Below are 24,535 nucleotides of genomic sequence, written 5' to 3'. Positions count from 1 at the left end.
TCATTTGAATGGACAAGGGCAAGTACAAGGTTATTCACTTGGTTTATTTAAATGTATTTAACAATTAAAACACTTAACAATAAATAAAAATTACAAATTAAAACTTTAATGGAGTTTGAATGTTTTTGATTGTTTGAGTATCAGTCAAGTGTCCTTGACTCAACCAGCCAAAAGCAATTCCACGAGTATGGCTTGCCATTTACAATTGGAGAGGCCCTGTGCTGTGCAGAGCCATGCTGATCATCTCTGGCAGCTAAACCATGAGGAAGATGGTGCAGAGAACCCTGCTCTGTTCTATAGTGGGTATATTAGGCAGGAGACCTGCGAGTCGGGACAGTAAGCTGATCTACAGAAGATTTGAACCATTCTTTTATCAGATGCTTCCTTGCACTTGTGCAAAACAGTTACTGATGGTGAGGGAGTGACTTGACTTGCTGCAATGGGAGACCTTTTTTTTTAGTCCTGTGATCTGAAATGAAACCAAAAATGTCTGTTTTTCATGTTAGTAGCCAACAACAACATATAGTTATCATGACCTTGATGATAAATTGGAACAAAGCAAACAGCTGAAGGTAAACTGATATGCACCAGTAAGAAATTTTACAAATTGAAATTGGAGGAGGAAGGTAAAGTGTTGAATTTCTCAATAAATAGGATGAAGAGAAAGGGTGAACCAAGACATCAAGTACAGAAGCCAAATGCCCAATACAAAGTCCAGTCCATTTGCTTTATATAACATACAGACCAGAACATAGTGTTGTATGCAATTTCCTCTACATCAAGGATCTTCTCAATGTCCAATATGAAAGAAGAAATTATCAGAAGTTATTTAGAAAGGTCATCCTTGGTCAGGGTATGTGCTGGGGAGAGATCTCCTTAACTATCTTCTGCCTTTAGTCCACATTTTTCATGTGTACCTATAATCCTTGTATAAATTAGGGAAAATCTAATGTTTTGGCCACCTTTTAACATCTCAGTACCAAATTATCATCATGTTGGTTTTGTGAAATCTCTGCTGATATTCTAAAGCCTATATTTTCATTTAACTGAACATTGAAACTTTAATTAGAAGCAGAATGCTCTGGGACACTGGGTCAAAATTCGGGTTAGAAGGTTGGGGCGGACACTTGTGTCAGCATTGCTTGAGAAGGCTTCTGCAGGGTTCTCAGACTGTCTTCAAATGGGAATTTCCTTGTCCTGATCAGCTTAAAAATAGTAACTTCCCATAGAAACCTTGAATAGTCGAGCATACAAGGAGACGATTCGGCTCATCTAATGTAATGAAAAAAGTAATCCAGTTAGACCCAGTCCCATGTTCTTAGCTCATATTGCTTGTTTTTATTTTCTTGGTGTTCTGGAAACAAATCAACAGAAATACTTAATGTGAGTGTAGAAGATTACTGTTCTTAAATTATAATGACATTTCAGAGGGTGCCATCAATACTACATTAGGTGAAGCATAATTCACTCATGTCTGCTGTCATATTCAATGTGACTTCATTAAGTTCTCCTTCCTGAACAGACACTTTAGTATCACTGGAAAAGGTTAGGGAAATGGCAGAAGCACATCCAGAAATATTGAATAATCTGACCAGATGAAATGTACTGCAGACAAATGTTGATCTACACATGCAATTTGAATACTGTTGAAATAATTGTAGATAATATTGAGAGACATGGGAATCTCAGTAGACAATGGTAATTATGTTCAAGGACAACAGCATCGCAGCAAAAAAATATTTAACTATAGCTTAAGTGGTAGGATATGCAAAAGATCATTATCAGAAGATGATTCTCTGATCTGATTGCATTTTGAATATTGAATCTAGTTCTGAATACTGAAAACTGAATTCTTTTTCCTGGGTGATGTTTTGGGGTGCTGTTTCCAGGATGGATTTATTGCTTCTCTAACCATTACATCAGAGATCAAGTGCACAAATGTAAACCAGTAATGAGCCAAATGTCAGCAATACCCAACAACAACAGCAAGAATAACCTTGTACAAGCAGTCTTCCTATCAATCGTTGGTGTTAGCGTTGGACATGGTTTTGAACATCACAGCACAAAAAGAAACTAATGGCAATTAAAGTGAAATGCCCAAGGAGTGTGCTACATCTCGAGATGAGAGCACATTTAAAAAAAAATGAAGTGGTTTGGGTACTGAAGGAAGATAATGCCCTACTGAGAGCATACTATGAAAGAGGCAATGATGGAGTGCCAAAGGCTGCCCACTTGGAATATGCCAAGATTGTAGTTGAGGGAAAATAGTCAAAGGCCCCTTGACTTAGAATAAATAACTGAAAAAGCCAGGGGAAGAAATTGCATTTTGCAATGCCTGATTTACTGTTGGCAAAACCCTTGTGAAGAGTTGAGGTCCAGATCAAAACCACTCTAGGTTTTTGTTTAAAATTTTTTTTTCTCCCCAGTGTCCTTTGCCCAGCACTTTGAATCTGTGTCCTCTGTTCCTGATGGACAACTTCTCTCAACTTACCGTATACAAACCTTGTATGATCTTCTGTCTATTTTAGCAGTAAAAATTAACAAAAAAAGTATTATCATAAAGGTGAGAAATGGCAGAGTTCTGAGATGCTGAGGGATGTGGGTGTCACAAAAGGCTAGTATGCAGATACTGCAAATAATTAGGAGAACTAACAGAATGTCATCGTTGGAGGGATTCAAACAAAAAGGTTGTGCTTCAGTTCTATAGGGCATTGTGAGATTTCGTCTGAAGTGTGGTGTACAGTTTAGGAAGGTTATAAATGCATTGGAAGCAGTTTGGAGAAAGTTTGCTCGTGGGATCACTGGAATGGGTGGGTTGTTTTATAAGGAAAGGTTAGACTTATCTGATGGAGTTTAAAAGTGTGAGAACTAACTTGATTGAAACATAGGAGATCCTGAGGATTATTGATTGTGTGGATTTACAAAGGAAAATAGAAGATTTAGGATTAGAGGCTACTATTTTTTAAATGGGTCACCCACTTAGCATCGATGAGGTGGATTTTTTTTTCTCTGAGGAACCCTGTCTTCTCAAAGGTTGGTGGAAGCAGGATGTTTGAATATTTTTAAGGTAGAAGTAGATGGGCTCTTGATGTAAAACAAAAGAAGGAAACATTACCAGGTAGACAATGCAATGTTGAACTTGCAAACAGATGAATGGTGGAGCAGACTTGAGAGACTGGATCATGATGCACAACATTCTGTTTGAAGAGGAATATATAGATGGCTATGTTCTCTTGTATCTGTTGCCATTGATCTTCTGGGTGGAGAAGGTCTTGGGTTTGGGATGTTCAAATCAAAGAAGCTTTGGCCTATATAAAGGATGCATACTACAGCCTCTGTGTAACCAGCTTGATTGGCACAGCAGTTACTACCTTGACCACTTACCGGGAGTAAGTGGTCAAGGTAGTAACTGCTGTGCCAATCAAGCTGGTTACTTTATTCTGTATGAAAAGAATCTTGGGCACCTAGGTTAGAAAAGTATATTCCATCACTGCTGATTTGTGCTTCCAGCTGAACCTCCCAAACAATGTGACCTCTATCATCTAGAAGGAGAACAGCAACAGTTTTGATAAAGTTGTACTGTATGGTTGATCTGCTTTTAGAGAACTGAGAATTAACAATTCAATCGTAATCTGATACCAAATTCCAGAAGGGGGAAAGATTCAAGTGGTGGATAGTACAGTGAGGTTTGAAGACGATAATGGATCACTTCAATGGGTATGGAGAGAAAAAGTTAGTAAGCACAGTCATTTGAAGTCTCTTCTGAGATATAGTTGACTCTATGGAGATTGTGTCCCTTGATTTTTGTTATTTAAGTTAGGAGGAAATCTTCTGGCAATGACTCAATGGCACTTCATGCAATGGAACAATAGTACATTCCATAAATGAATTTAAAGAAAAAATATGAAAATCAGGAGATGAATTACTCGCCTCAAAATACTGAGCCTCTGACCTGCTATTGTCAGTATAGTATTTGTGAATTTCCAGTTAAGTTTCAGGTGACTTGGCTACAAAGCATAATATATTGTTGATGTAACTGATGTTCTGTGGGTTATTATTATGTGCAGGTTCTGTTGTGGGTTCATCATATGCTTCGGATGCCAAGCAAAGCCATATATTACATTATTGGTAAACTGGCTTAGTTGAAAGCTAAAAGAGGATTAGTCTTTTCTGATGTATTCTTTTATGTTTGGACGATTTGCAGGACAAACCTCTGATATGTAAGTGGGATAACTGTAATGGTGCTAGTCTTGGGCTGTTTGCTAGTCTTGTACTGTTTTTGATTTGTCTGTAAGTCCCAGTCAAACCTTTACCTCGCGCATCCTTTTGGAATGACCTGTGAATAATCCGCAGCCCATATTTGCAGGATAATTGCTCCCTTGAAAATTTGGGGGGAGAGGTTCAAAATCATTAACATACTTTCATGTATCTGAAACAGGCAGAATATGTAAATTTTTGGAATCTTACCTCTGGTCCTAGAAAAATGTTATGTTGTGCTGTGATAAGAACACAAGTGATAGGAGCAAGACCTTATCTGCTCAAACCAGTTCTGCCAATTTAGTAACATCATAATTATTCTCCTACTTCAAATCCATTTTCCTGCCTGATCCTTCTATCTCTGGATTCCAGAAGTCAAGCAATCCCATATACAAAATTGAGTACCCACTGTCCTCTATGGTAGAGAATCGCAAAGATTCGCATCCCTATAAGTGGAGAAATGTTTCCTCATCTCAGTCCTAATTGTCCCACATCCTATCTTTGATCTCTTAACCCATAGTTGCAAAAGCATCTAATGGCTTTTGAACAAATCATTGAAGAGATTTTAGTGCAACCAAAAAAATTGCATTGCCGTTTTTGCTCCTTCTGTCACAAACCAGCAACAAAAGAAACATACTGAGCATGATTCAGTGTTAAAAACTATTTTATTAATCACTACTTATGATAATACATAAAATAAAAGTTTAAAAAAAAATGTTAGTATGTTAGAATTCAAGAATGTTAAACCTCGAACGTTAACCCCAAAACTAAACTCGTCGTGTGTGTGTGTGACAAAGTCCAAAACTCCCAGTTCCTGAATGGTTCTTAAAGTTCAGTTCCGCAAGCCATAAGGTGAAACATGAGCAAGGGCTTCTTCAACAACCACCGTTGTCTGAAGATAAGATGTAGATGTAGAAAAACATAGAGTACATACGAAATCCAAATGTTCCACGATGGAACCCAAACGACACTTCAGTGTTTACTCGGTAGTGACTTCCTCACCCCGAAAAGCATCCGAACCGTGGTTGTCCACACACAAATACCTGTTTCCTTCTACAGGTCAGCAACAAAGTGAACTCCACCAGATTACTTCCAACTTCCATACATGGGTTTCAGTGGCAAACACAGTTATTGTTTCTCATCCATCGATAGAGAAAACAAGCAGGCTGGTGTCTCTCTCCCTTCTCTCTCTCTCCTTCTTCTTCTTCTGACTTCTTCAACAACGTCATTACGTCCTTTATCTTCTATTGACGTAAGCACGCCCCACACACACACACATACACACACACTCTCTATCTTAAAGGGACTTTCACTGAGTCCATAACACTTCTGTAAACATATCCAGCACAAATCAGATTAATAGTGTGAATTACTCTAGTTGTTTGGCAGAGTAGAGGTGTGCACTAAATTCTCTTCAGAGCACCGTTAGGGTAAATGATATGGATTCAACTTCCTCTGAAGAATAATCTCAAAGTGATGCCAAAGTGAACCCTAATGAGCCTGTTGTGTTACAAGGGAAAATAAATCTGGCATTAAAACCAAGGAAGAAGCTTATAAGGTTGCCAGTAATAGTAGTAATCCTGAGGATTGGGAGCATCTTGACAGAGGAGGACCAGGGAATTGATAAAAACAGGCAAGATGAAATATGAGAGTAAACTGGCAAGAAACAAATGAACTGTAAGAGCTTCTGCAGGTTTGTAAAAACAACAGGACTAGCTATACCAAATATGGGTCTCTTGTAGAGATGGGAGAATCAATGAGGCAACAAATGACAGAGGAATCAAATAGCTACTTTGTCTGCTTTGTGGATGCAAAACCCTTACCAAGCATTTAGTGAGAATGAGCAACTGAAGGAAATGAGCATTATTTTAAAACACCTATTAGAGGTTGGTGAAATTAAAAGCAGTCAATCCCAAGGGTTCAGTGGTCTACATCTCAGAATTTTGAATGAGGCTACAGAAATAATGATTGCTTTGATTCTCGCCTTCCAAAGTTCTATCGATTCTGAAATTATTCCCGAGGAAGTGGGGGAAGCAAATGTGACTGTGCCTTTTAAAGGAGGAATCGAGAAAACTGGGAACTATTGACCTGTTTGCTTAATGTCAATAGTAGGGATAATGCTGGAATCAATAATAATAACAGAATACATTGAAAGGAGTAGCAGGATTGAGCTGTATTAGCATAGATTTATGAAAGAAAATCATGTTTGATTGATCTACTGGAGTTCTTTGAGGATGTGACAATGAGAATTGATAAGAGGGGACCAGTAGGTGTAGTGTATTTAGATTTTGAGAAACCTTTTCATTAAGTCCCAAACAAAAGGTTGATCAACAGGTTTAGGGCACAAGGATTAGGAGTACTTTCATTAGATAGAAAACAAAGAGTGGAAATAAATGGATATTTTTCAGACTGTGACTAGTGAAACATGACAGGAATTGGTGCTTGACCTCCAGCTATCTATAATCTACACCAGTGATATGTTCGAAGGGACCAAACGCCATATTTTCAAATTTGCTGATGAAGCAAAACAAGGTGGGATTGTGAGTAGGGATGAGGACATAAAGAAGTTTCAAGGGGATATGGACATGCTGAGTGAGTAGGCAAGAATATGGCAGATACTTCTGTTTTGTGCACCATTTAGATTGAAAGGGTCCATGGTGTTCTTGTACACAAGTCACTGAAGGCCAGCGTGCAGGTGCAGCATAGATGACAGGTTGAGTAGACCAGGCCCGTATTCTCTTGGGCTTAGAAGAATGAAAGGAGATCTCAATGGAGTTTGCAAAATTCTTACAAGATTGGATGTGCTGCACGGAAGAGAATGTTTCTCCTGGCTGAGGACCTGAGAACCAGTGATTAAGGTACAAGCCATTCAAGTCTGAGATGAGAAATTTCTTCATGCAGAAGGTAGTGAATCTTTGGAATTTGCTACCCCTGAGGACTGCAGAGACTTGGTCAAACAGATTAGTAGATTTCTGGACATTAAAGGAATTGAGGGGTGCAGGAAAAGAGCTGCCCTACCAATCCTCTGCTCTCCCCCACAACCACCCCCATTACCCTGCAATCATTACATTTATACCAGGAAGCTGCTTCAAAATCTACATCGGAATAAAACTTCTTCTAGCGATGTTTCTCCCAAATAGATTTTAGGCAGATAATAAGCATGTGTGCTTCCCACACCACCCCCCACCACTCCCGCTGATCATTTTGATGTTAATTCAAGAGACACTCTTACCCCACTCCAGGCCCAGCACTCAAAGACTGAAGCCCATTTCAACATCGTGTCCTCGCCCTAATTCTGCACAGAAACACTAGGGGGTAAACATTTAACTTGATCTTCAGAGTAAAATGACAGCACACTGCCCTGTGGCCCCCTCCATATTTTTTCCCTCTCTTTTTTTCCAATAATGTAGAATGCTCAACAAGGGTTGCATTTACACTAAAGTGGCTCAGAAGAATAAATGTTTTAATTTCTCTTAATATTAAACTGAGCAATTGCCATCCTCCCCAGCTGACTCACTCTGTACACTATTCTCTCCCCTTTCAGTCCCTCAAATTGCACATGCAGTCATTGTCCTCATCACCCTCGATTCTTGTCGCCTGCCATGACCCGTCTCCGTTATACAGTAACCTAGAAACTCTTCTGCACCAGAAAGGTGTAATTGATAAGTGATGTGTGGCAAGCTAATGCATGTTTTGTGAACAGGGAATTTTACTGTAGAATTCTATTGTGGAGAAGTTCCAGGGGATTCGATGCACGTGTACAGACACCTCTGCCTATAACTGTGCTATAGGCAATTTAGTTTTATTGCTATTTCAGCATTATTACAGCATTGCTATGCTGCAAGACAGAGCGTTCTCTCAGGAAAACAGATTTCATAAACATAAAATTTAGGCCCAAATGCTTTATTGTCATCTTTTCAGTCTTGTTCCACCTGAGCATAAGTAAGGAAGAGAGATTTAAACTTGTTTCATCTGACAGAAACTAGGTAATTTTGAATTTAAAATCAACCTGGTGTAAAAGGAGCAGGTGTAGATTATGCAGTCTCTCAAGATCAGCCATAATCATCTTATTGAAGTGCAGACCAGCAAAGCGGTCAACTGACTGCTCCTACTGCTTTTAAAGATCTGATGTTTAGTGTGCGAGTCATGGAACACATTTGCAATCAAAACAGAAATATTTGGGGAATGCTCAAGAGCTTTCAAAGGAGGTACAGGAAGGTGTTTGGATATGAGATTAGAAGGTTTCAGAAAAATTAATTTGTTAATTCAAAAGTTAATTTAACAACCTTGATTTTAAAATAAGGTCAAAAAACACAATGTTAATACATCAGAGTTATAATTCACTCACAGTTAGCTAAAACTAAAGGAGGATGCTAGAAATACAGTTGACTGCTTGTCAAAGGCATTAACAAAAGAGAATATTTCAGGATAAGATGGAATTGCCTAGTGGCATAATAGCATGCCATACAAGAGACATTATGTACTTGCATTTGACATGCTTAGCAGTGGAAGCACAATGATAACATTTTTATGATATATTACCAATCTTGGATATTAAAGTGACCTTGGTCTGCCATTATTATGCAAAACCATTCTATGGCTGGGTTAATAGGACTTGATTGATTTAGTTTTTGTGCTTGTTTCTGATTCTGCTGATTGATACTGAGCCTCAGATTATTTTGTCAAACAGATAACCTGGAATGGTTCTGGCAAATAGGAGCTAAGTTACATCTGCCTTGGTGAGAGTTGAGTACATAGGACAATGAAGTGGAAATAAATTTGATGCCAAAATTGATACCCTTGGCCTGAATATTAAGTTCCAATTCACTTTTCCATGATGTGGTTTAAGAAGGAAATAGATTAAACTTGTTCTTTAACTCACTTAACTGGGTACAAGTTGCAATTTCTGGGATAGCATTTTGTTTTGAGACTTAGCATTTATATGTCATACCTCCTGTGTAGACCACCTGATGAGAACATTTTGTGTCAATCAAGCAGGAAGGTTCACCACCCATCTGCTTTCTTTAAACACAGATCAATTAGCTCTCCCCTCCAGCAGAGAATTCACATCTGGCGTGTCAAGGCAGTATCACTGGAGTTTAGCAGAATGAGAGCTGATTGCATTCTGGGAGTGCTTGACAGAGTAGCTGAATTGGCATGGGTCTTGGCATAAGGGATCAGCCATTTATGATTGAGAGGATAAATTTCTTTATACAGAAGTTTGTAAATATTTGGAATTCTCCATCTCTGGTGGGATACAGATGCTGGATCACTGAGTATGTTCAGAGTTGAGATTGATGGATTTTTTTTTAAATGCCAGTGGAATTGGAGGCCATGATTGCAAAGGATCTTATTAAATGGCTGGGCAAGCCTACTCTCAGTATGTTCTTATTAACCTGATTTTACAAGACAGGAGGCCCATTTTTGAGTGAGAAGTCTGCCAAGCACCTATTTGTAAAGATAATTGGTGCCATTCAGTCATCCTTATCCTATTCCAAAGTGGAAGTAACTTGCATAATCACATTCATTTTAAAATGCTTTTACCATCTCTCCAGCCAGGTAACTATTTGGCCAATTATTGTTATGCTTGTTATTGGTTTGCCATTTCCATTAGAAAATACTTGTAACTAAGCAGACTTCTGTGCATGTATTCTTCAGATTTAACTCTAACCTTACGACATTGAGTCACACCTAGAGAAAGGAGGAAAAAGTCTTAACTCTGCTTGAAGTAAATAGTTTTCTACATTAACCAGGTAATTACAGGCCGGTGAGCCTGACATCAGTAGTAGGTAAATTATTGGAAGGTGTTCTGAGAGATTGGATATACAAGTATTTGGACAGCCAAGGGCTGATTAAGGATAGTCAGCATGGCTTTGTGTGTGGTAGATAGTGTTTAATGAATCTAGTAGAGTTTTTTGAAGAAGTTACCAAGAAAGTAGATGAAGGAAAGGCTGTGGATGTTGCCTACATGGACTTTAGTAAGGCTTTTGACAAGGTTCCACATGGGAGGTTAGTTCAGAAGGTTCAGTCACTAGGTGTCCATAGAAAGGTTGTAAACTGGATTCGAAATTGGCTGTGTGGGAGAAGACAGAGTGGTAGTGGATGATTGTTTCTCAGACTGGAGGCCTGTGACTAGTGGTGTGCCTCAGGGATCGGTGCTGGGGCCATTGTTGTTTGTTGTCTATATCAATGATCTAGATGATAATGTGGTCAATTGGATCAGCAAGTTTGCTGATGACACTAAGATTGGAGGCGTAGTGGACAGCGAGGAAGGATTTCAAAGCTTGCAGAGGGATCTGAACCAACTGGAAGAATGGGCCAGAAAATGGCAGATGGAATTTAATGCAGACAAGTGTGAGGTGTTGCATTTTGGAAGGACAAATCAAGGGAGGACATACACAGTAAATGGTAGGGCACTGAGGAGTGGGAGGAACAAAGGGATCTGGGAGTTCAGATACATAATTCCCTGAAAGTAGCGTCACAGGTAGACGGGGTTGTAAAAAAGGCTTTTGGCATCCTGGCATTCATAAATCAAAGTATTGAGTATAGGAGTTAGGATGTTATGGTGAGGTTGTATAAGTCACTGGTGAGGCCAAATTTGGACTATGGTGTGCAGCTCTGATCACCTAACTATAGGAAGGATATCAGTAAGATTGAACAAGTGCAGAGGAGATTTACTAGAATATTGCCAGGTCTTCAGGAGTTGAATTACAGGGAAAGATTGAACAGGTTAGGACTTTATTCTTTGGAGCGTAGAAGAATGAGGGGAGATTTGATAGAGGTTTACAAAATTATGAGGGGCATAGACAGAGTTAATGCAAGTAGGCTCTTTCCATTTAGATTAGGAGAGATAAGTACGAGAGGACATGGCTTTAGGGTGAAAGGGGAAAGGTTTAGGGGGAACATTAGGGGGAACCACTCAGAGAGTGGTGGAACGGGCTGCCATCTGATGTAGTAAATGTGGGCTCACTCTTAAGCTTTAAGAATAAATTGGATAGATACATGGGTGGGAGAGGTCTGGAGGGTTATGGACTGGGTGCAGGTAAGTGGGACTAGCGGAATAACGTTTCAGCACAGATTAGAAGGGTCGAATGGCCTGTTTTCTGTGCTGTAGTGTTCTATGGTTCTACATGAGGTATTAATATCCGGTAATCACCACATTTGTTTCCTCCATTTGCCTGTGATCTTTGCCTGCAGTTCTCTAGAATTCAGTCTTTTGGTGTCTGTGGTTGGTCTTAAAAGAATTTTGAAATAATGTGCTTTTTTTTTCTCTTGAAGTTTACAAAATTCTTACTCTGACAAGGTGGATGCAGGGATGCCACTTCCCTTGGCTGCAGTGTCTAGAACCAGGGGTCAAGTCTTAAAGTAAGGGAATCAGGCATTCAGGACTGAGATGAGAATACATTTCTTCAACTGGATATATCAAGACAGAATTAATAGATTATTGAATGTTAAGGCATTAAAGATATAGGGATAGGGTAGGAAGTGGTGCTTAAGGTAAACAGTCAGCTTTGATCTTGTTGAATGGTGGAGCAAGTGCAAAGGATCAAATGGCCTCCTCCTGTATTTCCAACACTTATGTTACAGTTGGGCAGACATCCTCCAAGCAAAGCAAATTTGGATTTAAGAACTGATTCCTTTCTGAAGAGGGGGAAATGGTGAGGTCAAAGACTGCTCTGCCATTTAATAAGATCACGGCTGATCTACTCTGTATTCCTGCCTACCCTTGGCAACATTTCACTTCCTTGCTTGCCAAGAATCTATTTAGTTTTTCCTTTTTAAAAAAATACTCTTGTTTCCACCACCCTTTGAGGAAGAGAGTTCCAACGATTCTTGACCCTCTGAAAGAAACAAAAGTCACTTCTCTCTGAGTTCAATAAGTGATCCCTTAATTTTAAACAGTAATTCCCAGATCTGGAGTACAATACTATATTTCTGCAGTCATGTCCATCTCCCTTGTAGGCTCAAGAGACTGCAGATGCAGGAATCTGGAGCAACAAATAATCTGTTGGAGGAACTCAGTGGATCGAACAGCAACTGAAAGGAATTGTCAACGTTTCGGGTCAAAACCCTGTATCAGGACCTGATGTGTCTGTCAATTCATCAGTGTCTTTAGCTACCCAAATCAACTACTAACCCCTTTACCATTTCAAGTTGGACACCATCTGCAAATGATACTTGCCATATCCGAGCCTTGATCTCATCAATTTTGCAGATCTGATCAATAATTACTTCTCAGAATTGTGTTGCTTAAAACCCTGTAGTAAATGCTATACTAAAGGTAGCAGCTGTACCTGCCAAGTGGGCAAGTAACAATTAGTATGCCTTAATATGCTAATCGTGAAAAAGCAGTTGTGATCAATTTAAATGCTTTCCCTTTAATTACCAAATTTTTGTTTAATGCTTGTACTTTGATCAAAACTCAGTCTCAGCTGGCTTGTGCCTAAGAAGTAATTATTTTTATGGTGTGTTAGGCATCAGTATATTAATCTGTAAGGCTGCAAGAAGCTATCTGCTTATGCTTGGGAATTTTCTTGACGTAAACCTGCTGCACTCAGAGCAGAATACAAAACAGGACCAAAATCTTCTCTCTCCGTTTTTGTTTGTTGTACATCACATCTTCTGCGAATCCTTGTGAAGCAAAAAAGCATGTAGTCTGCTAAAGCTTTCCAAAAGAGGCTATGTGGAAAATGTTGACCAAGGTGGTGGTTAGGAAAGGGTGCTGATTGTTATTTTATTCATGTCACATGCTGGTGAAGTGATGTGCCTGGAATGATTTATATCACTGCAATGCGTGTTCAATATTTTTTTTGAATAAACTTATTAAGTGCTCTTCTACTTGGATGATACATTTAAATATTTTTATGACCAAATATCTAATTGACAAAGTAAGTAATATGAGAACACAGTTAATTCATAAAGAATGGAAGGATAATGAAAGATGCTGATGTTTGGGTAGATTAGATGTATTCAGAAGACTTTGTCGGTTTTGCAGCTGTAAACAAACCGTCAGGAGACCAGGGTAACCAGCAATTGTGCAGTGTGCAATGTGGGAGTCACCAGGCAACTGCAGCATTTTGAGGACTGCAGATTGGCTGGAAGCAGTTCAACAATGCAGCTTTCACTCGGATGCTTCTCCATGTAGCTCGAGGTATAAATGCTGACGGACCCATTTATAGCTGTTTTTCCATGGAGAGCAGTAGCTCTGACATCTAATTTGACTGTTGTGGTTTATTGTCCCTTCCTGATACTTAGGCTTTCATCTACACGTTTACATTTTAATTGGGTAGTGCACCATTTGTAGGGAAGAGGTTGAATGTGCAATCGTGTAATTGTGCAGGTGGTTATTTCTAAGACTTTTTATTTTTAACTTGATTTTTTTTTAATGCAAATATTTTCCTACTAGGACATCCATCTGTTTTTAAAGCAAGAACACAATGTGGAGTTGCATTTGCAAAATATTTAAGTTATCTGGATCAATAAAACAGCTACCAAACAGAAATTACCTTCTAGGCACTCGTGCCATATTCTAGGTGCATCAGGAGGTCACCCATCTTGACTTCCAGCTCCCTGGATCAATAGAATAGCACAAGCAGCTCCGAGGTAACCTGCTACAACAGACTGATTGCAGAATTGCAACCTCAGAGGAAAGCTTTAGGGAGAAGTAAATAATTTGAGTTTATATTTCATGATTCTGTCAAAAGGTACAATTTGTTCCATCTGTTTAATTTAGGGCTTTTATTTTATTGGTATGAGGGACGATATGAGATTGACTGTACGCACTGAAATAAATGAATGTTAAACAGGATATGTGATTCCCTAATAATAAAAAAAGAATACGTTGGAGCTACTTGGCAGATCAGGTAGCTTTCCTGGGGAAAGAAGCAGAGTAAATGCTTCCAGTCACTGACCTTTCATCAGCATTAGGAAGGGTCTACTAAAAGGTCATTGACTTGATTGCTCTTTCTCTTTTCTTTCAAATATTGTTTTTTATTATTTCAGATTTTCAGCATTTGTAGGCTTTCTTTGGTTTTCAATTTCAGCTTTGTTCTGTTACCCAAGAACCCAGGCTGCATTGTTGCATGCCGAGGGTGCAGATGTTTCTGTGGGATATGGGTGTTGCTGGAAAGGTCAGCCTTTATTGGCTACCCCGACTGCCCTTGTGAAACTGGAGGTGAGATGCTTACTTGAACTGTTGTAGTTAATGTGTTGGAGAAACTCCCCTTGTGCTGTTACGTTAAGGAGTTTTGGGATGATGGCCAAGCTTTGATGGAAGAATTGCAAAAAAAAAATTCCAAGCAAACCTGATGTTACTTGCTGAGCTTGCAGGCCATGCACTTCCCTTGTGTCTGTTGACATTCTATGGGGTAGGAGTTTTGGGTCTAGAAGTGCAGTCTGAGAAATCTTGGGCACAGCTACCAGTTTTCCAATCTTTGAGAGTCTATCTTCTTGCCTGCTAAATGTGCATTTGGATCAATTTCAGAGCCACTTGGGTGATGTGGTCTCAAGCAGTAAATCATTCATTTAAAACCCATGTATTTCGAAGAGTTTTGCAACGTGAATTTTCTTTTTCCTCTTCCAGCAAGGAAAACCTTTCATATTTGACAAAGTTTTTTCTCCGAACACAACCCAGGAACAAGTTTACAATGCATGTGCCAAGCAGATTGTTAAAGGTAGGTGGTGCAGCCCATTGCTTTCAAGTTGCTGATATTAAGTCATTTTGAGGTGTAGAGAGAGAGCACAATTGGGAACAATTGTCTTCACTGCCAAATGCAGAAGTTCTTGCCAGAAATTTTTCTTTCTAGTCTTTCAGTAATATTATATGCCAGCATTTTTTTGCTTTGTATAAATATATTGTGCAAAGTAATATTTGTAGTTCCAAATGTGGAATTTCAGTTTTTTCCCTCAAAAGTGTTTTGCGCAGAGTATTGCATGACTGGAGGATGAAAAAGAACAGGTAAACATGGCCATAGACGAGGCCATCCGAAACCGAAGGACACTCAGGGTTAACCCTAACCCTGAGTGAAAAGAACAATAACTTTTTCAAGTCCCTGTTGTCTGGTGAATGGGGAGAAATCTGAAACTCACTTGTAGAAATCAAAGTTTTTGAAGAAGTATTTAACCTGTGTGCATAGTTTGAAATGTAAAGATTCAGTAACTTTGTGGGAATGTCGCTGGAACTTCCTGGAGATGTGATGTCCTAGGTTTTGGAGTACACCAAGAAAGTAAGAGCAGGAGTAGGTCAGCTGGGCCTTTTAAACCTGCCCTGCCATTCGCAATGATCATTGGCTCACTTCCTCTTCTGTGCCAGTCCACATAGCCCTGAGTTCCCTGATCTTACAAAATTTTATTTACCACCTCTTTAAGTACCTCCAGTGATCCAGCCTCCACAACCCTCAGGGTAGAGAATTACAGAGATACATCACCCTTTGAGAGAAGAAATTCCAATACATCTCGGCTTTAAATGACCATCACCATATTTTGTAAGTATGTCCCCTTGTTCGATACTCTTCCACTAAGTGGAAACATCTTGGTATCTATCCTGTTGCCTCCTCCCCCAACCCCCAAAGATCTTGTATGTTTCAACAAGATCAGAATATCGATCAAACCTTTTCAGCCACTCGCGACAGGATAATCCTCTCATCCCAGGAATTAGCCTAGTGAATCTCTTTTGGACTGCCTCCAATGCTAGTATATACTTAAGGGGACTAAAACTATGTACACTACTCCAGGTAGTGGCCTTACCAACACCTTGTACAACTGCAGCATTATTTCCCTATTTCTGTACTCCAATCCCCTTGCAACAAAGGCTCGCGTGCCACTCGCCGCCTTCATTACTCACTGCACTTGCTTGCTAACTATTAGTGATTAGTGCACAAGATCCCTGTGTACTCCACTCATTTGCAGTTCTTCACATTTAGATGTGAGTCTGCATTTTCATTCCTCTTACCGAAGCACATGACCTCACACTTTCCCACATTAAACTCCATTTGCCAAGTTGTTGCACACTCACTCAACTTATCCATATCCTGTTGCAGATTCCAAACATCCTCATCACAACATGTCCGCCTACCAGTTGGATACCTTGCTCTCTGCTCCCACTTTCAGCTCAGTAATGTATATAGTAAATCCATTGAAGGCCAAGAACTGATCCTTGGGGCACTGGGTAGCAACATTCAGAAGTATATATGTTTCTATTCATTGCCCATAGTCATAGTTGCATTTTCGCATTTTCGCATTTTCACAAGTGTTGAATGCTTGCACTTGCCACATTGATTTCCCCATTCATTGCCCTGTAGTCACTTGGTTTGGGTCGAAAAAGCTGAACTTGCTGGGAAAGAGTACTCTGGACCCAATTACTGAGGTGACAGGTCATACTAATATTTCCATATAACACAAAGTGGCCTTCGGCCCATTGAGTCTATGCCAGCTCTCAAAGCATTCCTATCAATCACATTCCCCATTCATTTCCCTGTAACTTGCTCTCTCACTATGCATATTAACACCCACTAGTTCTCCTATCTCACAGCAACGCATGGGATGATTTTCGGTGGCCAATTAACATAGCAACTGGCACACCTTTGAAATGTGATAGAAAACCCAGAGCAAAGCCATGAGGTCACAGGAATACTTGCAAACTCCACACAATCGGCACCAGAAGTCAGAATAGAACCTGTGTCACTGGAGCTGAGACACTCCCTGCAGTGCAATTGTCAAGATTTTGAAAGGTATCTAACTTTGAGGAGCACTTGAAAACTATTTAAACATTAATTATTTATATATTGAAAATTAATCTTTTAAAAATTAAAAACTACTTGAAAAGACTTCACTTCAAAAAATAAATGATTAAACCAAGTAACATTCTTCATTGAAGTAACTGGGCTCGCAGACGTTGTGCCTACTCCAACATGGCAGAGAATCTGAGAGCAGATTTGCCCAGTGTAAACACTGCTGATAGTCAGCATGCTCTTGGTTCAATGGTGGAGCATACTGATAGATTCACCAGCTAGAATCTGTCAGTGAGTTTTTCGTTAGGCTGCATTGTGTCCTGAACTTGGTTGCATTTTGCAGGTTTAAAGCTTGCATTTAGTGGCGTGAAAGCTGGCAGTTTGTGGTAGAGGTGTTAAAACTGAGAGAGGATATGATAGACTTTGGGGCTAGACCAAAGGAATAAAGAGAAACGGTGGAAGTGTTGAGAACCAGAGAAAACAAAGGAACAAAAAGGGACACTTGGGGTAACATTAAAGAAATGAATAGTTGTTATCTGGAATTCACCATGTGGGATGCAGCTTTCCAGAGGAATTACACAAGTAATTGAAGTTTTGTTTAAAAAAGAGTTAGCATGGGAGAAGTCGCAGAATAACTGGATTACTTTTGCAAAATGCCAGCATCCTCCTCCTGGCCGGTGAATTATTTCTGAAGCGGAATGGTCATTCATTGTGCGGATTAAGCTGCAGTAGTTTAAGAGTTTAATTTGAGCACCAACGTACTTGTAACAGATTAAGATTACACTTGCTTACATAATTAATGCTACTAGTTTTCTGTTTATTTCAGATGTGCTTGATGGTTACAATGGAACTATTTTTGCTTATGGTCAAACATCCTCTGGGAAAACGCATACCCAACGTACTTGTAACAGATTAAGATTACACTTGCTTACATAATTAATGCTACTAGTTTTCTGTTTATTTCAGATGTGCTTGATGGTTACAATGGAACTATTTTTGCTTATGGTCAAACATCCTCTGGGAAAACGCATACCATGGAGGTGAGTGGTTGATGTATGCCTTGAGGTGTGCTTTCAAAAGCAGAAAATATTCATTTCTGAAAATACTTTTGACATGAATAGCCAAATATGGAAACTAAATTCAGTTTTCACTTTTTGCTCTTTTCCCCCCTGTCTGCGTAAGTGCATCTGGTTGCCCCTTGATCCCTTCAGTACTCGTACCTTTGAGAGCCTTCTGTGGTGTATGCTTAGTTATCTTTATGGAGTTACACCTGAAATTATATTGAATAGAACATAGAAAGTTACAGCACAGTACAGACCCTTTGGCCTATGATGTTGTGCTGACATTTTATCCTGCTCTAATATCTATCTAACCCTTCCCTCCTACTTTTCTATCATTCATGTGTCTATCTAAGAGTCTCTTAAATATCCTTAATGTATCTGCCCCCACACCTCTGCTGGCAGTGCGTTCCACACACCCACCACACTGTGTGTGTGTGTGTATGTATGTATATATATATATATATATATATATATATATATATATATATATATATGTAAAAAAAAACCCTTGTACCTTCCTCCACTCACCTTAAAATTATGCCCCCTTGTGTTAGCCATTTTTGCTCTGGGAAAAAGGTCTCTGACTGTCCACTTGATCTATGCCTCTTACCATCTTGTGCACCTCTATCAAGTCACCTCTCATCCTCCTTCGCTCCAAAGAGAAAAGCCCTAGCTCACTCAACCTATCCTACATTTGAGTATAATGTTGTGCATTGCACCATCTTGCTGCTTGATTCTGTTCAGTGATCTTTTCAGAATTACCCTAATCATGAGAGAGAACCACAGTGAGAGGATTTGGTTAATTCAAGCTAGTGCCTCATTGCAGTTGGTAGCCACGAGTTATCTTTTAATTTTTTTTATATGCCAATTTTTCATTTATTTGTCTTGCTTTTGACAAAATGACTTGCTTTGTTCAACCAGCTATTCCTAGTAATTCCTGCAATACCAAGACCAAACCATCTCAACATTTGTCACTGGTGGTCTCCTCTGCCAAGGTTACAACACCAGCAAGTTCATCTGAAGATACTGTTTTTGCTTTGACCAGACATACCGAACTCACGCTGGCCCTAACCCTGGTAGATCTTCTAGAGTTGACATCAAAATTCTTGTTCATGAAGGGAAGGCAAAGAATGCATTTATAATTTTTGTACAAATTGTGAACAGTTATATTCCCATTACTACCTAATCCAAAAGCAGACTTAGTTTATAATGTTATGTGCACAAGCAGGAAAAAAAGATGTTGCCCAGTATGTTGAAAGAAATATCTTGTACATTTTGCAAAAATTAGGAAATTAATATTGGATCTGTTGCAAATAAGCAACTTGACTAGAACTAAATAATAAAAAAATAATGGCAGAAAAATTACTTGAATGGCTTAAGTTACTAGAAAATACTGAGAACATAAAATGAAGAAATATAAGCCAGTTAACTGTACTTGTCTTTTTAATCAAATTACTGACTTAAAGTTGAGAAGGTAGTGCATCTGGCCCCTCAGCTTGGTTTATTTGTGCTCTACTCCTGGACTCAGTCCAACAGTGGAGAGGGGGTGGAGGAAGGGGTTATTGGATGTGCTGGCTCAGTTTAAGTGTAATCTTCAATGTCATGCTGACCTGGGTGGCAGACATCATTGGTGGTCATCTGTGGAATGGTCAACAAGGATGTTTTGGCCCATTGAATTTGCAGCTAACCTGGGCCTCAATTGCATCTTGTGACTTTCTGATGACTGTTCACAACAAAGTCCTGGGTGAATGATTGCTGTCTGCTTCCAAGACCTCTGCTCAATTACAGTCTTCTGGTGAGCTTGGACCAAAAATCCTTTTGGTGCCTTTGCATTAGAATGAAAGGTCAGGGGTTGGAAATGACATCACCTACCTACCTACCTCATTACTAAGTGCCCACCTGACCTACATCACCTTCAGAATATCCACCTCATCAGGTCTTATGAATCCAGAGGAAGGTGCGCTTGAATTGTTTTGGAAAAATGGAGACATTGAGATGACAAAAACTATCTTCATATTTATAGGGGGAAATTTAGGAGACCCGATAATATCAAAATATTCCTTTTTGTTTTTAAATAAAAAAGGAGGATATAATTCCAAAGTTAAGATCAAATGGAAATTAGGGCTGCATTATACAGCATTTGAGGTAAGGTGCAAAAAAATGCCATTGAAACAAGTATTGTAAATAGCTTGAGATCACTATGATTTTTTTGAGAAAAGGGTCTGCAGGATAAATGGAGGAAGGTGAGAAGTAAGAGTAGAGTAACTAATAAACAGGCTTATGGAGCTATAATGCTGTTTCCTGCTCTGCATATTTACTTTATTTCCTAAATACATGATTAGTATGTCACATTGGAATTATAGTTGTCCATCTGCAGCAGAGCAATCAGATTCCTGTTTCCTTGAGAGGCTAAGATGTTCCTTCTAAGTGGCATCTTTTCAATACTGCAGTCTATTTCTTTAATTGTACGGATGCTGACTTCATTGAAACTGGTTATTTCAGATTCCATGTTTTTCTCTCATTGTAAATTATCTGCTCTTCAAATTGAGTACTAAACAGAATATAGTTGTTCGGTACTTGTACCAAGATAATAAATGCATTCCTTGTAGAAGTCTTCATAGTTTCACGAGAATCAGCATTTTAAATTGTATTTTGTATTTATTATGTTGTGGTTTTACCAGGAATTAATGTACTTAGCTGTTCCCTTTGTCCCTTCCAGGATGGCTTGCTCTGTAAACAGCAGCAGGCATGCATTGGCCTGCTCTGGATCTCCTAGGAGATGATTGGCTTGACCCTTGTTGGAAATAATTAGGCTAGGTCAGAATCCTCAATAATGTGTTTAATGTGAAATTATAGTTGGCATGTGAGTTCACAAAACTAATGGCCCCAGATGTGCTGACATTGTGGAGAACCTCTTAGGCACTGAAGGAGTACCTCTCCTTTCTTGGCCTTGATTTCTCACCACCCTTTGCCGACACACTATTGATGCTTTTCTTGATGCATTAGGGAACTGTTTTCTTTCTCTCAGCAATTAGTAAACTCTGTTTCACACACAGATGTACATGAAATATTAATCTTTATCAAAGATAGGATGACATTTTGGTGAAACCAGTCAATACACTGTTTGTAATTGACTAAATTATTTTACAGGATTATAAAGCTGTTCAATATACTTTAACCAATAAACAATTTGCTGGAGGAACTCAGTGGGTCTCTTGTGCCTCCAATATACTTTAAAGGTTAATGGTTTAGGTGATTTATTATTCTGGAAGTGAATCTAATTTGTTTTAATATGCAGTGACAGGAAAATGACTTCTTCCTCATTAAATAATAGGACAATTTGCAACACATCTTGAGGACTTTGTTGATTTTTATATCTTCAGGGAAAGCTTCATAATCCTCAGCTGATGGGCATTATTCCAAGGATAGCTCATGACATCTTTGATCACATCTATTCCATGGATGAGAATCTAGAATTCCACATTAAGGTAAATGTAGAGTAGCAGCTTTTGTGATCTCTTTCAGTAATTATGTCTTTATATCTCATTGTGACAATCTGTTGACCTGTTTGTTTGCCATGCTTGTGTTTGAATTTGTACTTCTGTTGGCATCAATTGGGTATGAAAATAACAATTTAGTATTGTCTTCTAGCAGTCTGAACAATATTGGTTCTTGCGTAATAGCAGAAGGCAGCCCAGATCTTTGGAGTTTTTCTTTTCACTTACTGATAGTGTTGATTCCTTCTGCTTACACTTGTGCATCTTTGCATATGCAACCAGGTAACCACCTCCTATGTAATTCATTCTCTGTGGGACCTTTGAGTGCCACTATACACACACTCACTAGACAGTGAGGCTGAAACTATTGAATTAAATAAGGACATTTGGAAAAAGGTAAGCCAGCACATGTGCAATGGTGTTCAATTTGCTTGTCCATTCCTTTGTCAGCTCTTGAGCTATTAAAAAGCACTCTGCCACCCTCTCTAATTCCACCCTCCATAAATTTTGAGTTTATGCTGTCCTAACTTTTAATGTGCCCTTTACTTGCTGATCTATGCTGGCTCCATGTTAAGTAACATGCAATTTTAAATTTTTCTTCCCCATTTCTAAATCCTCCTATGGCTTCTCCCCTCTCAAACTCTGGCATCTCAAATTCAGCATCCCCAATTCTTTTCATTGGTGGCTGTAACTTTAATTTCTGTCCTAAAACTCTTCGTTTCTGCTCCCTTATCCTCTTATAAGAAGCTCCTTCAAACCAACTTCTTTGACCAAGTATTTGCTCAGCTGCCCTGTTATCTCCTAGATGTTTTGGTGTCAAATTTTCTCTTATAACGATCTTGCGAAGTACTTCAGCACATTTTACCATGTTAATGGCACTAAATTAATACAATTTATAGTGAACTTCCAGATTATGTTAGGTATCAAAATGGCAACATTTTCTGTGATATTCTGCTGTGACTCTTTGGTTAGCATTACGGTGCAGGTCTTATAAATGGCCAGTGCACACAACCTGTGATGTACTGCTACAGAAAAGAACAGACACTATACTCCCTTGTAATAGTTCTAAAGCTAAAAACAGAAGTAAACGGAGACAGAAGATAAATTCACTAAATAAAATTCCTGAAGCAGTATGTGTTATCAGACGCATCAAAAAACACATATTATAATTTCTACTTTGCAATCAAAATGTAATTGCAACATGACGTTGCATGGGAAAAATCTCCCGAAGAAATGAGATTGTAGGTAATAATTGGGAACATACACTGGCCTGATAAGAGCAAGGTAGCAGTCACCAAATGCAACAGGACTCGTTATCTTTCGATATTTTTATATAAAATAACTGATCTTTATGATTGTGGCAAAAACTAGCAAACAAGTGACATTGTAATGCTGGCAGGAAACTTGCTTTATCTTCAATTAAATGAGATTTCTTTGAGGTTATGATCTTATTTAAAATACCTTGTGTTTTGTTACAGGTTTCCTATTTTGAGATCTATTTAGACAAAATTCGGGATTTGCTGGATGGTAAGAGAATGTTTTTACCTTTTTGAAGGGAGTTTAATGTTTTGATAAAAGTAACCCAATAAATGCATCACAATTAACTGTATATGGAGACACAGGAGAGACTGCAAGATGCTGGAAATCTGGAGCAACAAACAGGACCTGATTAAGGGTCTCAGCCGGAAACATCGACTGTTAATTTCTTTCCATAGCTGCTGCCTGATCTGAGTTTCTCCAGCATTTGTGTGTTGCATCACAATTATATCGTGTCTTATCACCTACCTGAAACACTCTTGGTAATGATAGGTACATATAGTGAAGGTTAGGGACTCTTGAGGAGGCAAATGAATTGGTCATTTTTGCACACTTCAAGATTCTGTTAACAGCAGTGAGATAAATTAGGAGGAGAATTAAATTGGTTGAGGGAAGAATATTTCTCTGGTGAAGCAGAAAAACTCCTAATGGGGCTATTCAAAAATCTGGCCTGCTGGTGTCAATGATGGAACAAACTTCGTGAAGGTTTAAAGAGACCCGGGATCATTCAGGGAGTCATCAAGTATTTATAAATTTCAGGTCTATCTTGGCTAATGTTGTTGTGTTTTTGAGAGAATCCTAAGAGTATAGAAAGGGAATTTAGCGAACATTGTAAAAGTGAATCTTTAGAAGACATTTGCTGATGTGTGGCAAGAAACAAACTGCTGGAGGAACTCAGCAGGTCGAGCAGAATCTGTGGAGGCAAAGGGATGGTTGATGTTTTGGGTCTAGAACTGATCCATATTCCAGCATTTTCAGACTCTTATGTCTCTGTTTTACTGCTCCACTGGTAATGTGTGGGGTGAGACTTGCCACACTTTAAAATAGATGGGGTATGAAAGGAAATGTAGCCACATGAATAGAGAAAGATTGGGGGATGAAGAGAAAAATGCATTTTTTTTTGTTGGTAGAATGTGTTAGTGATAATTCCCCACAAGACTATGGTGCAGATTTTAGATGATGCATCACTACAGAATGTGGCCAGGCTTTGAAGAAAAGGCAGTTAAGGGTGAGCAGTAATTTTAACCTCACTCATCTGTTTTATTTTTATTTGGCTATGAAGCAACTTTCTCACCGACTTATATTATACAAGAACATGCTTATTGTTGCTTATTGCATATATTTCCATCCATCTTAATTGTAATAATGTTGTGGAGTCTATAAATTGATTGTCCTTTTACAAAACGAAAAGTAAAGTCTTTCTTTTACAAATTGCATGTATTCCAAATGATTGTCTAGTTCACAAAAGAAGCAACAGAACATCTGACCAGTGTCACGAACCAGCAACAAAAGAAACACACTGAGCATGATTCGGTGTTAAAAACTATTTTGTTAATCACTACTTATGATAATACGTAAAATAAAAGTAAAAATGTTAGTATGTTAGAATTCAAAAATGTTAAACCTCGAACGTTAACCCCAAAACTAAACTCTTCGTGTGTGTGTGTGTGTGTGT

General features: G+C 38.8%; 1 protein-coding gene across 1 annotated transcript in view; it reads left to right on the top strand.

Annotated features, from left to right (window-relative positions):
• The window catches only part of LOC127576242 (kinesin heavy chain-like), a 116,153-nt gene that overhangs the window by 26,748 nt on the left and 64,870 nt on the right, over positions 1-24,535 (top strand). The window contains 4 exon segments of the mRNA XM_052026728.1: positions 14,840-14,930; positions 17,952-18,025; positions 21,430-21,534; positions 23,022-23,070. Coding sequence (XP_051882688.1) covers positions 14,840-14,930; positions 17,952-18,025; positions 21,430-21,534; positions 23,022-23,070 — 319 coding nt within the window.

This window comes from Pristis pectinata, chromosome 1 (genome assembly GCF_009764475.1).
Source record: "Pristis pectinata isolate sPriPec2 chromosome 1, sPriPec2.1.pri, whole genome shotgun sequence".
In the NCBI taxonomy this organism is placed as follows: domain Eukaryota; kingdom Metazoa; phylum Chordata; class Chondrichthyes; order Rhinopristiformes; family Pristidae; genus Pristis; species Pristis pectinata.
Note: the sequence above shows the minus strand (reverse complement) of the source record. Positions and strands in the feature narration are given on the sequence as shown.